Genomic DNA, 14,554 nt, shown 5'->3' on the forward strand with positions numbered 1-14,554 from the left:
GCTGGATTGCAGTGGCATGATCACAGCTCACTGCAGCTTCAAATTTCTGGGATCAAGTGATCCTCCCCCCAAGCCTCCCAAGTAGCTTGGACTATAGGTGCACACCACCACACCCTGCTAATTTTTCTAAAACAAATTTTTATAGAGACCAGGTTTTGCTATCTTGCCCAGGCTGGTCTTGAACTCCTGGGCTTAAGCAATCCTCCTGCCTTAGCCTCCCAAAGTGCTAGGATTACAGCATGAGCGATGGCACCAGGCCTTTCTTATTTATTTATTTATTGTTAGAGACAGAGTCGATCTTAGCTCACTGCAGCCTCAAACTCCTGGGCTCAAGCGAGCTCACCTCAGCCTCCTCAGTAGCTGGGATTACAGGTGCTCGCCCCAACACCCAGCTGATTTTTAGATTTTTTTTTTTTTTGTAGAGACAGGGTCTCCCTTTGTTGTCCAGGTGGATCTTGAGCTCCTGGCTTCAAGTGATCCTCCTGCCTCCGCCTCCCAAAGTGTTGAATGCTTCTGATTACTCCACTCCATGGAATGAGTGACTGATCTGACTGGTGGGATGGGAACTGGCAGGCTTCTATTGGGCCACACTACCAGTAGGTGAGGTCACTGCACTCCATCCTAAGCTAGACTCTCTCTGGGATCTGTGTGGGGCTAAGCGGAGTGAGGTGCTCTCCTCTGCCTTTCCCTGGTTTCTCTGCTTGTTACTGGGTGGTTAAGTTGAATTCCAAGGTGTGAGAGAGGAGACCTGCAGCATTTTCCTTTCCAGGTTTACTAGGATAAAGGCTGATTTCTTCATCCCCATCTGGCTCCTAGCATCTATTCTCAATTGGTTCAAACTCTGAGCGGAGGAAGGGAAATGAATAGCACCCCAAAACCTCAAATATTTGAGGAAAACTACACATGCAGCGTTAATCCAGTGCTTGAATTTGTCTTCCAGAAAAGCTTCATTATTTTCCTGAAAGATATAAATGTATTGGTTCTCTGAAATTCATTTCAGAGCTAATAAATGAAATGAAATAACAGGGCCGTTAATAAAGTCACAAATGCATTTTTTTAAGCTGGAGGAAAAAATGACAATTCTCTTTTGGCTATGCATTCTCTGATTTTCACAAATAAGAACTTTTACATCATTAGTGAAAGGAGAATGTATGACACCATTCCTGCAGACTGAAACAATCTGGAGAGGGCAGACCTCGTTTTATTTTTATTTCGCCATCTCCCCTTTGGCATGAAAAATTGGTGTGAGCGTTTTTGTTTTTATACCCATTTACCTTTGCCTTAAGATTCTGAGAAGATCTGGCAGAATATCCTAACCCACTGGGTTCTTCTACAGAGACAACTTACTTGTTTTCATCTTACTGGCAAAAGAAACTTTTCACATTCAAAGGATACAGAGGACCACACAGAGAGTGATAGATGCCGACAGAATAACCCGTGGAATTCCAACTCTCCGTCCTTCATTCTTGATGTTGACCTTGAGTGTCAGCGCAGCCTGGATCCAGCAGGTCAGTGTGCCAAATCCAAAGGTCAAGGAAGTTCCGACATTATGGATTTCTTCGTCATTCGTGAGCTTAGGGATGAATGGATAATGACACATGAAGGCCCATTCAGCAAAGAAGACAGGCAAGTTGAAGGAATATATCAGCAGAAAAGATAGGAAAAGAAATATCCCAATAATGGGATGATAGATTGTAGAAAGATTAGCTCCTTGTTCTATTCTCAAATGGTTTGAACTCTGAGGGGATGAAGGAAATAAATAATACCCCCAACCCTTAAAAACATTTGTGTAGAAAAAGTAAAAGAAAACAGCAGGAGAGTTACAGAAAAAGAAATGTTTCTACAAGCATACACCCCAAACTTTGCCAGGATAAGAAAATTAGACCAGGGATTTGGACATGGTTTTTTGTTTGTTTATTTGTTTGTTTGTTTTGAGACAGGGTCTTTACTCTGTCTCCCAGGCTGAAATACAGTGGTGTGATCACGGCTCCCTGGCTCAAAGTGATCCTCCCACCTCAGCCTCTGGAGTAGCTGGGACCACAGGTGCATGCCACTATGCCTGGCTAATTTTTTTGTTTTGAAGGAAAATTTGTATTATTTTGTTTTTTATGTACAGAAAACTCAACAGTGTACATTTAACCCAGCTTGGTGGCAAGTTCCTTAGCCTTTGCCTTTTTGAGCTTAGTAATGTGAGCCACAGACTTGGGACCCAGGACATTGCCTCCCCAGTGACGGCGGATCTCATCAGATCTGTTGTTGTAATTGGTCCTGATAGCTTCCACCAGCTTAGCCAAAGCTCCTTTGTCTTCCAAGTTAACCTGTGTGAAGACAACAGTGGTGCAGGTCTTCCTGTGGACTAGACGTCCCAGTCTTGCCTTCCTCTTGATAATGCAGCAAGAGACCCCCATTTTACAACACAGGGCAGGCAGGAAGACAACTAGCTCGGTGGGATCCACATCGTGTGCAATCACCACCAGCTGAGCCTTTTTGTTTTCCACCAAGGTGGTGACAGTGTTAACTCCTGCTCGAAGGGCAGGTGGTCTCTTAGTGGGGACATCCTCTTTGCAGGCAGCTTTCTTCTCAGCCCGGGCCAACAGCTTCTGCTTCTTCTCTTGCTTTGTCTCTGGTCTGTACCTGTGGGCTAGCTTAAGCAACTCAGTGGCTGCTTGGCGGTCCAGGGCCACGGTGAACTGGTTAATTGCAGGAAGCACTTACAGAGGTTAATTGCAGCCGCTTATAGAGGATGGCTGTCTGCCTCTGCAACCTGATACAGTGGGGCAATTTCACAAAGTGAGTGAGGTCACTTTTGGGCTGGATGTCCTGTCCAATGCCAAAATTCTTAGGCCTTTTCTCAAACCAGGGATTCACCACTTTCTTGGCCTTCTGCTTCTTCACGACAGCAGGGGCTGGAGCCACCTTCTTCACTTTAGCCTTCTTTCCTTTCAGCACCTTTGGCAGTAGGAGGAGAGCGCTAATTTTTTATTTTTTTATTTTTATAGAGATGGTGTCTCCCTATGTTGCCCAGACTGGTCATGAACTTCTGAGCTCAAGTAATCCTCCCACCTCGGCCTCCCAAAGTGCTGAGATTACAGGCGTGAGCCATCAATCCTGGCCAATATATATTTACCGATGGAGGACAGCCAATTCTAGGCAAGTCAATATTTAATTGGCACAGACAACTAAAACCCTTTAAGCTCTGTTCTTCACTCTTGCAAAACTGGCCCGTCTATGTAATGTGACTAATTCATCGTTTGTTTGTTTTTTTGAGACGGAGTGCTCTGTCGCCCAGGCTGGAGTACAGTGGCATGATTTCGGTTCACTGCAATCTCTGCCTCCTGGGTTCAAGTGATTCTCCTGCCTCAGCCTCCCAAAGTGCTGGGATTACAGGCGTGAGCCACCATGGTGCCTGGCCTAAATAATTGTTTTTTGTTGTTGTTGTTGTTGTTTGTTTGTTTGTTTGAGACAGTCTCACTCTGTCACCCAGGCTGGAGTGCAGTAGTGCGATCTCCACTCACTGCAACCTCAGACTCCTGAGTTCAAGCGATTCTCATGTCTCAGCCTCCCAAGTAGCTGGGATTACAGGCATATGCCACCATGCCCAGCTAATTTTTGTATTTTAGTAGAAACGGGGTTTCACCATGTTGACCAGGCTGATCTCAAACTCCCAACCTCAGATGATCCACCTGCCTCGGCCTCCCAAAGTGCTGGGATTACAGGTGTGAGCCACCACACCCGGCCCTAATTCATTGTTAATGAAAATTTTTTTTAGTTTTATTTTCCCATAGTAATAAGAAAAACTGACACCATGAGCTTTTGCCACATATAGAGACCCACGGTAGGACAACAGTATTTGAAGATTTATACTCAAGGCTTTTATAGAGGACTCCCATTTAGGTTATTGCCATTGGTGGTTATAGATGTAAACTCCCCAAATCATTACCCACTGATATTTAAAAAATATATCCATCACTTAAAACTCTTGTTGTATTTTCATGTGTATATATACATATATATGTATGTAAATATATATATTTTTCAGATTATCACCATTAGATCATAATTTTCTCAGTCACTCATACTTCACCAAGACTATCCACTTCTCCAAAAAAAAAAAAGCAAAGTCTATCCACGTCTTCATCAAACCTAGCGTATATGTTTGTATATATATATGTATTTGAGATGGGGTCTTGCTCTGTTGCCCAGGCTAGAGTACAGTGGTATGATAAAAGTTCACTATGTATTTACATATTTTTTAAAAATTTTCTTCCTTTTCCTTTTCTTCAACATATATTTTTTAATTGCACATATAAGAAAGTAAAATCTCTTGTTGAAGACATGGCTTTTAAACCCATTGTGAAAGTATTATTTTTTTGAATTGCTATTGCCTTCAGATGTTTTGCTGTTTGACATTGTTGTTCATAAAGGTTGCATCAAATCAATATTACTTTCCTTTTACAATTTTTCCTATTGTTTTTGGCTGTAGAATTTTTACCTCTTTTTTGGAAGAAGCCATGTTTTCTCTCACAGTTCAAAAGACATATTTTCAAAATTATTTAAAATAATGATACCTGAAATCAAATTTTGCTTCTAGAAAATTGGTTTTCCATGCTATATAAATCTATTAATTTATTATTTTTAATCTTTAAAAAAGATAATATAGTTACATAGTTAAACTTAAAAAAATTATAATGAGGGATAGATTGAAAAGTCTGTCTCCCATCCCATATACTAGCCACCTGGTTTCTCCATGGGAAACTGATTTGTCATTTCTCATGTATTCTGTTATATTCCAGCAAACGTTCTTCATAAGTAGTGTCAACATTCATGGTCTTGAGTATTTGTGGTTCACCAAAGCCACCCAATCTTGGGGATTTTTCTAGGACTTTCGTAAAGAACAAAATGTGTTCTTAGTAACTCATCAAAGCCCTGGTCGAGAGAAACAATAGTGATTGAGCACTTTACAACATGCCTGTACCCTCAGCACAGGCCAGCAAGTGGGGGAAAGACTCCCACCAAAATTTCAGTTAAAATGCCCCATGCCTTACATTTTGGATCTTAACAGGATAAATAAACTCTCAAATATTCTCCTGGTAATCACTGCCTCAGCCAATATATTCTAAGAATGCAGCTTTCTGGTTGCCTAGCTGGATATAGATGGGAGATAGAATAGTTAGAGGAATTGGTGGGATTGCCCATTTATAACTCACCAAGCAAAAAATACTTACTAGGTTGCTACTATGTGCCAGGGGAAGTCTTTGGGAATGAGTGATCCTGGTTTAATGAATCGGCAGTGCTGAGGGTAGGACAAGAAATGGCCTTCGAAAATCCACTACTATTTTCATTAGGAACATTACTAAATGAACACTAGAATGCTGAGGGGCTTGAATGCCTATGCCATTTGGGGTTTCATTCAACAGACAGGGGGAAGAGTGTCAGGATCAGTGTTTGCCCTCAAGGAGGAAGTTTCTAGCTGTAGTATAAATAGCATAGGTTGGAGGTTGGTGGGGAGGGAGGGAAATCAGTCAACCACTGTCATAGTACAGAGGTTTCCTTGTCTATTTCACAAATAAAGTCATTCTTGTCAAGAGTTGGGTAATGGTATTGGCAAGGAAAATTATGCTTAAAGGTTGTGACCTTGGGCTTCTGAATTTCTAGGAAGAAGAGTTAGGAGTAGTATATCTTTATACAAGTCGTAAGTGTTCTGGAGAAATTCTGGGCTTTCAAACTGGACTTCCACATAAACTTGCTAATCTGAAAAGCATGCTTTTATCCAATAAGGATGTCTGGTGTTTAGTTATAAAAAGGTAATGATCCTATTGGTTTGCTAGAAAGGTACATTAGGATCCAATTTGTTACGAAAAAAAGTATAAACCACTTGGAAATCCTCTGTAGAAAATATACAGCTGTTCTAGTAGCTGCTTTTCCCAGTAGCCACACTGTATTTCATAGGCATATTTAACACCCTCGCGCATTTAAGAGAACTCAGGAAGACCAGGCTGAGAGACTGGAAAGGCTAAACTCTGGAGAACCTGTGCATATTAGGAACCAGTGTTCCTAATTTTTTTTTTTTTTTTTTTTTTTTTTTTTGTGAGTCTGATCTTATTTGTTACTCAAAAAATCTTTTTCCTGACTAGATTCAGACTTAGAAGTAGAAGCTCGCAGAGAGGAAAGTCTGCGTCTCTTCACAGCTTATTCCTTGCACTTCTCTTTAGCCTCCTTCATTCTCTCGGCCGAAAGTTTAGCATATTCTGCAGCCTCTTCCCTATTTTTCTTAGTACACTGCTTCTTCAGAGCAATAGGCTGCCATTTGTGCTGCAGGACATGTGGAGTAACAAGACGCTGAATCTTGGGTGCTTTGGTCCTAGGTTTCTTACCTTCTTTGTTTAAGGGCTTTCTTACAACATACTGACAGACATCATCTTCTTTAGAGACACTGAAAAGTTTGACCAGGCGCGGTGGCTCAGGTCTGTAATCCCAGCAACTTGGGAGGCCGAGGCAGGCAGATCGTAAGGTCAGGAGATCAAGACCATCCTGGCTAACATGGTGAAACCCCGTCTCTACTAAAAATACAAAAATTTAGCTGGGCGTGGTGGCATGCCCCATGGTCCCAGCTACTCAGGAGGTGGAGGCAGGAGAATTACTTGAACCCGGGAGGCGGAGGTTGCAGTAAGCTGAGATCTCGCCACTGCACTCCAGCCTGGGCGACAGAGCCAGACTCCGTCTCAAAAAAGAAAAGAAAAGTTTGCGGATTCTGCTAGCTCTTTTAGGCCCCAGGTGACGAGGCACCCTAGTATCAGTCAGTCCAGGTATAGCCTTCTCTCTTTTTTTCACAATAACAAAGTTGAGAACGCTCAGATTGGCATTCACAATGCAACCACGAACTAATTTTCTCTTTCTTTCTCCAGCTCTCCTTGGTCTGTAACAGGAATGTAACAGGCAGGCAGGCATGGCCATGGGTCAAGATACCCTGCTTGTTTTTCCCACCAACAAACAAGAAACCTTGTTTGTTGTTCCCACCACTGATTCGGACTACATAACCCTTCCATTCTTCACCCAGAGCATAAGCAGCAACTTCTGTGGCCATATGCTTCTCATAAAAAGTAGGAAGTTTGCGTTCATCTTCCACTTTAATGAGTTTCTGGCAGCCAATGGCTAGGAAGGAGATGTTCAGCTTCATCTTGAAGCAGCTGAACGCCTCCGAGTTGCCATGGAAAAGAGTCTTAGTTTTTAAAAAAAGGTTTGTGCAGAATTATATGGGCCATATGGTGATTATACCTCAATAGCTTTGATAGTCTCAGAAGTGAAGGTCTTACCAGTGTCAGAGGGAGGTGAAAAAGGCCAAATCAAGTACCTGAAAATTACCAAGTAAGGTCATTCCGAAGGAAGCCAGACACAGAGCCACCAATCCACTAATATTCAGCCACGGGTTTAAAACCTTCGGTTTCAGTTGTATAAAGCGCAGAACAGCTACCACAAGGGCTAGGAATAAAGCAAAGTCTTAAAATGAAAGAAATTAAATCACACACCTAGACTGTGAGGCAGAATTCTATTATTATTATTTTTTTATGCTGCACTATTTTCTTAGGTAAGAGGCAGAATTCTAAAGCCGCAATGTGCCAAATTAAACTTTTCACCACAGCACAGTTTACATCTCTGGAATGATCCACAATTTTTCAAAGAAAGTTTCCATGCAATGCTTATGACTATTTAGATGTTTTATTATACTCAATCTGGGGAAAGCAGAGAGGCAGAGAGGACTCAAGACAACAGGGCTGTATGTTACTTGGGTGAGGCAAGGATGATAGGACTATGAATAGTGTTGTTCTCAGAGTTTTCAAAAACAAGGTCAGCACAGGACAGACTGGCTTAGGAGAGCACTGCAGAGGCTTGGCACACAACAAATAAGATGGGATAAAGACAGACCGACTCAGTCATCCTTTAGCTTAGAACAGTGTGGAAAATAATGACAGGGCAGGAACATAATGGGAAGAAGACAAGGTTACCACATCTAGACAAAACTGCTGGTGCCAGCGCCATAAACCATTCCTGGGAAGAAAGATAATGGAAAGTGTGCAAGTTCCTTTATTACTGGTTTTACTCTCACTTCCCTTCGATTCTACTTGGAGGTGTTCACTGTCAAACAACAAAGATAGTTAATCCAAATTAGAAAAGTGACAATATTTATACTTATGAAATCTGTATTTTAACATAGCAGATTGAGGGATTTGGTATGTACTAAAAATCGTACCTAGCATATCAAGAAAACTCAATCCCTGAAAATAATATTAATTACTCATTTTAAATGTCCATTCTATCTTTTGAAGCAAATTGGTATCTGAGAATTTGAAGAGAGAATGAGGGAAGTTACTTAGATTTCAAATCTGACTTCTAATAGTAACCTTGGGATAGTCCATACTCAAGGCCCTAATCTAAGGATGACCTTTTTTTTGCCTAGTGCAGAGGTATTTTCATATTTATACAAAGAGTTGGGAGAGGTTAGTCTATAAATGATGAAAAATCACTTTCAATTAATGTAAATTATATCTACATGTAAGGAAACAAACTTACTACTAAGATAATTTATTTTGATGTTAAGGTTCAGCAGGAAAGACAATTAGAAATTCAAGAATTACCCTATTTATACAGCAATTAAGTTGGTAATTATTTGCTAAAGGTTTTACTTTGATTACAGGCCATTATTAGTAGCCATTAATAAAGAAAATCTATCCATAAATTTGCATTTCCCAAGTATGTTAAATTTCATAGTGTAACCCTATGGCTTTAAGCTTGATAAGTTGACTTTTAGTTCTAAGTACTTCTGATCAAAGAGTGGTATAAAACTTGATTAATATTTGGATTTTAGAAACAAAATAGAGATAAATCATGATTTATAAAAATCTCAAATTGTTCAGCCCTGATATATCTTTTAGTATATGCTTCAGCTAGTACTGACTATTGACCAGAAAATTAATACGTTATACCTGAGTTGACAGTAGTTTCCCAAACTATTGGTTTGAGGGACCTAGGTAGGAGTTATATCCGAAATCTTTAACAATGACAATAACTATCCTAGAGGATGAAAAATAGGCACAATGTCTTATTAATTTTAGGATAGGAATAGGAGGAGGAAGTAGGGGAGAGGAGTAATTCAACACATAGCACTCCATCACAAAGTGATCATCAGCTAAAGAAGCCATTAGATTAAGCCTAGAGGCTCAATACAGGCACCATAGGATATCCTTCTAATAAATTGTGTATGGCTGTTAGGACATAATAACAAGACACTAAGACAGCACACTTAATTTTTTTTTTTTTTTTTTGAGACAGTCTTACTCTGTTGCCCAGGCTAGAGTGCAGTGACATAATCTCAGCTCCCTGAAACCTCCGCCTCCTGGGTTCAAGCAATTCTCCTGCCTCAGCCTCCCAAGTAGCTGGGACTACAGACCCATGCCACCACACCCAGCTAATTTTTGTATTTTTAGTAGAGACAGGGTTTCACCATATTGGTCAGGCTGGTCTTGAACTCCTGACCTCAGGTGATCTGCCCACCTCGGCCTCCCAAAGTGCTGGGATTATAGGCATGAGCCTATAATATAGACGGAGTCTCTCTCTGTCACCAGGCTGGAGTGCAGTGGTGCAATCTTGGCTCACTGCAACCTCCGCCTCCTGGGTTTAAGTGATTCTCCTGCCTCAGCCTCCTGAGCAGCTGGGACTACAGGTGCACGCCACCACGCCCAGCTAATGTTTTTGTATTTTTAGTAGAGATGGGGTTTCACCATGTTGGCCAGGATGGTCTCTATCTACTGACCTTGTGATCTGCCTGCCTTGGCCTCTCAAAGTGCTGGGATTATAGGTGTGAGCCACCGCGCCTAGCCAGCTAATTTTTTTTTAAATGACCACTGAAAAGTATTACTCTGAGAACTCTCTGCTGGTCATTTTGTGGGATAGGATGGTGCTGGAACTTGACCTAAGCCCTAAACCCAGTTCCTGAAATGGCTCTTCATGTTGACCCACCCAGTCAAAGAGTTTGTTCCTTTATGCCCAGAGGAACAGAGTTGTTGGCTTCTCTCTTCATTATCTATTTCTGTCCAGTCAACACAGAACATGCAACATCTCCTGGTCCCTGCTTTGCTAGCTGTCCTATTTGTAATATGAATGGTAAGTTATCTTATCATGAACAAATTATGAAATTCAGCAGGAAACAGAAACCTATTCGAAGACAGGGATTTAACCCAACACTCCTAGCTTCCAGAATTGCATTCTAAACACCACACTTTGCCCTTTTTTTACCTCTTAACTCCATTATTAATCAGATCAGGGGAGGCAAACTTTCCTTTTAAAATAGATTCTAGCTGAATTTTTAGAATGATGGATCTAATAAAGATTCTGCCCCATAACAGTTTTACTAACACTTAGGTATGAATAGAGGCAGATTTGGACTGTTATGAAGTCCATTTTCAACCAAGTAGTGATTTAATCATACCTTCTTGAAAAAGACTTACGGGCCATTTCAAAGCCATCTTTATATATGCTAACTTTTACTACATTCACGTTCTGATCAATAGATATATTTTTTTGTTTCATTAAAATTTTTAGATTTCACTAACAGTTTCAGAAAAGATTTTAAAAACTCATCCTTCTGTGGTTTTTGGTATTTGAAACAGTCCTTTGCTATACAGGTGTCCCCTACTTAATTTTCCTGTCTATTTTCAAAAGAGCACAAATAGAGGCCAGGCGCGGTGGCTCACGCCTATAATCCCAGCACTTTGGGAGGCCGAGGCTGGTGGATCACCTGAGGTCAAGAGTTCGTGACCAGCCTGACCAACATGGAGAAACCCCGTCTCTACTAGAAATACAAAAAATTAGCCGGGTGTGGTGGCACATGCCTGTAATCCCAGCTGCTCGGGAGGCTGAGGCAGGAGAATCGCTTGAACCTGGGAAGCGGAAGTTGTGGTGGGCCGAGATTGTGCCATTGCACTCCAGCCTGGGTGACAGAGAGAGACTCCGTCTCCAAAAAAAAAAAAAAAAAGAGCACAAATAGAATAACGGCTGATTTTTCTAATTACATTTTAAATTCTGAGTCTGACTGGGTTTTTAAAGTTCGAAACTCAAATAACGTCTCTTCCTTGCAGTTCTAAACTGGTACCTGGCCAAATTTTTGTTTTGTTTTGTTTTGTTTGACTCTTTATGCATCAATGATTCCTATTTATGACTGCGGTAGAACACAACTGTCAATATGTTTTGCCTGAAGGAGGGAGAGTGGCTGCTATTCGGTGACTGAAATCATTCAGCTATTAGCTTTATCCTCACAACCTCCCCAGGGCAGAAAATTATATTCCTTTGAAGAAATTTGTCTTAGGTCTTTTTCTCTCCCACCCCGTGGAAAGAAATGCAGTTTCAAGACAAAAAGCACAACTAATTCTCTAAAGAAAATAATTGAGCATTCAATCTTTGATTAGTCTGTCAAAAAGGATAAAATATCTTTGCTAATTTTAATACATGCTACACTGACTCATTTTTAGATTGTAAATTATAATCTATACGGCTGCCGAAAAGCAGTGACTAATAGGCGGTGTGGGTTATTTCTTAAAGTCAGTTATGTAGACTAAAATAATAGTCTGAAGTCTAATAAGGGCAGGCCTGGGGAGATGAAGGTATCCACAGTTTAGAGGAGGAATCATTAGTAAACTGATTATTTTTCACTCTCAGAGTTGATAAATAAATACTTGTTGGTTTGCTCCCATTGAACACTAATCTTAATCAATTTTATGTCTACCAGATGGCACTCAAAATGATGAAAGATAATACAGAATAAACACTGGATGTTGTAATACCTTCGAGCAAGAGCTAGCAAAAGCTTAATTGCTTCTTGGTAGAGCAGGAAGGACTGGAGAATAAGATGATGACAAATGTCATCTGGAAGAGGGGATCTTGCTTTCATTGCTTTGTTTTTGGAAATGCTTTTGTAATTAGCCAATCATAAGCCTTATAACTGGATAAACTTGTGAGCTATACAAACTGGGTTTTTAAAAATTATACACTTAAAGACCACTGGGAAATATCAATTTGTCTTAAGCATACAAAGGAAACAATATGTGGCTTCCAATGTGCTCACTGGTTTGTTTAAAGCCCAGTGTAGGACAGACAGCTGGTGACAGCTTTTTTATATTTCAGGCTTGAGTATCACCTTAAATGAGGTAGTATTTGCAAAGCACTTAGCATTGTTCCTGGAATAGAAATGATGGCTATTAATCATTGTTGTTGCCCCCTGTGGGAAGATCATACGAATAGATGGCAGCCTGCAGGCCTACATGCTATAATGGCAGAAGGGCCAGGAAAGGTCCCTGACCCTGCCATTCAAGGTTCACTCTTGGGGCTTTGTGCTCTGTTAAATGCAAATGCAAATGTTCCTTAGCAACTATTTATGTCTTGGGATGAATACGTTTATTAGGTCTTTTCAGAAGAATGGTGTCAAGAGTAGAAAAAAAGAGCACGTATAAAGCTCCTGGCAGCTCTGAGGCTGAAAGCAGTGACAACCAAACCTGACTGCCCAGGACTGGCCCTGGTTCCCACGGGTGCACCAGATACTGCAGGTGCCATCCTTTTGATACTTGTGAATATCTAGGATGTGAAAGTCCTGACTGCCAGGGGCATAAAGAGGAGAGCTTTTTTAAAGACTCGGCAACCCCAGCATCAGGGTATATTTAACTTTCTCCTTAGTGGTAGTGTAGCAGCCCAGGCCTTCTGGACACCTCCTGCTTTGGCAAATGGAATACGCTTTGGGGATGAATGGGGAGGGCTTTGACAGAAAGGTGGTTAGCTCCAGGGAAGAATCTTGCTAACTGCACAGAAGCTCCCCAGTGTACTTCTTTTTGAAGCTTCAGGTTCAAGAGAGGCCTGATGGGCCTGACGGAAAACATTCTCCATGTTTCTCATGTTCTGGGCTTTCTGAACCAACTAAGTTTTTGCCTGTGTTGCATGTTGGACCACCTGTCTCCCTTGATTTTCCACTGACTTCTAAAGGTCTTCCCATTCTTATAGCAAATATTAAAAAAGAATACATTAAGAGTGAGTAGGAATTTTGGGGGGTGGAGGTGAAATAACAGGTGACTTCTTTGGGAGACACGTCCCACAAAGGTTGAATATTCCCTCAGTAATAATACTACCTCTTACTTGGAGTGAAAGTCTCACCGTCAAAAGAACCACTTCCAGAACACCATTGTGGGAAGGGTGGGCTGTCTTTGGTCCTTCCTAACAGCATGCTGACAGCGACAGCTAGTTGACTCTTGGAGAGACACTGGGAAAGGCTGGCATTGAGGAGATGGTATACAAGGTAGATTCGAAAAAGGATAGAGTGCATGGCTGGTTCCCACCATCTCCGGAGGACTACGCAGGGTCATGGACGCACTCACAGAGGGACAGAATATTACAGGAGGGTCTTGGGCCCCAAAGAAAAAGTGAGGAACTGGGGCTAGATATGAGTACTAAAGGTTTCTTCTTCTTTTTAAGCTTACTTCTCCATTTGCCAGCTTACTATGTCTATAGGCACAGGAGAGAGTGTAATCCTAATGCTAATGTTGACCTTTAGGTTTAAAGACAGTATCTACACACATCAGCAAATATCACAAAGCCCATGCATTTTTTTCATCTTTGCTAGTGAAGGAATAAATAAAGCATTCTTTTCAAAGCAAACATATTATACAATATTACATTCTCATGCAGGATTTTATATCATGAAATATATTATTTTATGCAGCAAAATAGATCAAGTCAAGAGTATCTGAAATGATAAAGATGGTAAAGGGAAGAGAAAATGTAAGGACAGCAGGGTGAACATAAATGGATGTATGAGAGAAAAAGACCTTTAAGACACAGAGCTGGCTTCAGCATATTGACATCATATGATACTAAATGATCAAATAAGACCCCCATTGTTTTGGTAAGGGTTTGGGAGAATTTAAAATACAAAAGAAATGTACCAAAGCACATAAAGCATTCTTTACCCTCTTCTTACCTAGGAAGGCTGCCATGTTCATAACTTGACTAAACACACAGCTTGCAGGAGGATCATCACCTGCAATGCTTGAAAAAGATGAAATGTTTTATAGTTACTATATCAAAATCTATAATCCTCCTAACTTTTCCTATGGTCCCACAGGACAGAAGAGAATTGCTGGGTTACCTTATATATGGTGCATGCTTCACACCAGGTTTCCTGGATAACAAAAAAAACCACAGAAACTCAGGTTAAAGCACTGTCATTTGTGCAGTTTAACCTTCCCAGTGGGAAAGTTTTTGCTAAATCTCTTGATGAACAACGAATTACCCACAGATAAACTTTACCTTTCAGCTGAATTTAATGGTAAAATTTTGTCATCTTCCACAGCTATGAAGTATCTATCAAAAAAGAATAAGTTTATAGAACAAAGAAATTGAAAAAAAGAATCATTTGTTTCCCAGTTTTATTAAACTAACTGCACTAATTCATATTCATTTTTTCTAACTGAGAAATGCTCTTTTACAATTCTTTACCCATAGATCTTCTAGTTCTTTG

The 14,554-nt window shown here is 40.7% G+C and overlaps 1 protein-coding gene and 2 pseudogenes across 7 annotated transcripts in view; all 3 read right to left on the minus strand.

The window, feature by feature from the left end:
* The window catches only part of TMEM150C (transmembrane protein 150C), an 87,418-nt gene that overhangs the window by 5,467 nt on the left and 67,397 nt on the right, over positions 1 to 14,554 (minus strand). For all 7 annotated transcript variants that reach the window (XM_024246371.3, XM_054553482.2, XM_054553485.2 and 4 more), the window contains 5 exons: positions 14,344 to 14,397; positions 14,183 to 14,215; positions 14,015 to 14,082; positions 7,352 to 7,479; positions 1,396 to 1,573 (listed from right to left, as the gene is read on the minus strand). In XM_024246371.3, the coding sequence (XP_024102139.1) occupies positions 1,396 to 1,573; positions 7,352 to 7,479; positions 14,015 to 14,082; positions 14,183 to 14,215; positions 14,344 to 14,397 (461 nt within the window). The remainder of the gene's footprint in view (positions 1 to 1,395; positions 1,574 to 7,351; positions 7,480 to 14,014; positions 14,083 to 14,182; positions 14,216 to 14,343; positions 14,398 to 14,554) is intronic.
* LOC112133066 (large ribosomal subunit protein eL8-like) lies at positions 1,585 to 4,513 on the minus strand (annotated as a pseudogene).
* Positions 6,100 to 7,331, minus strand: LOC112133126 (small ribosomal subunit protein eS6-like; annotated as a pseudogene).

Source organism: Pongo abelii, chromosome 3 (genome assembly GCF_028885655.2).
Source record: "Pongo abelii isolate AG06213 chromosome 3, NHGRI_mPonAbe1-v2.0_pri, whole genome shotgun sequence".
NCBI lineage: Eukaryota > Metazoa > Chordata > Mammalia > Primates > Hominidae > Pongo > Pongo abelii.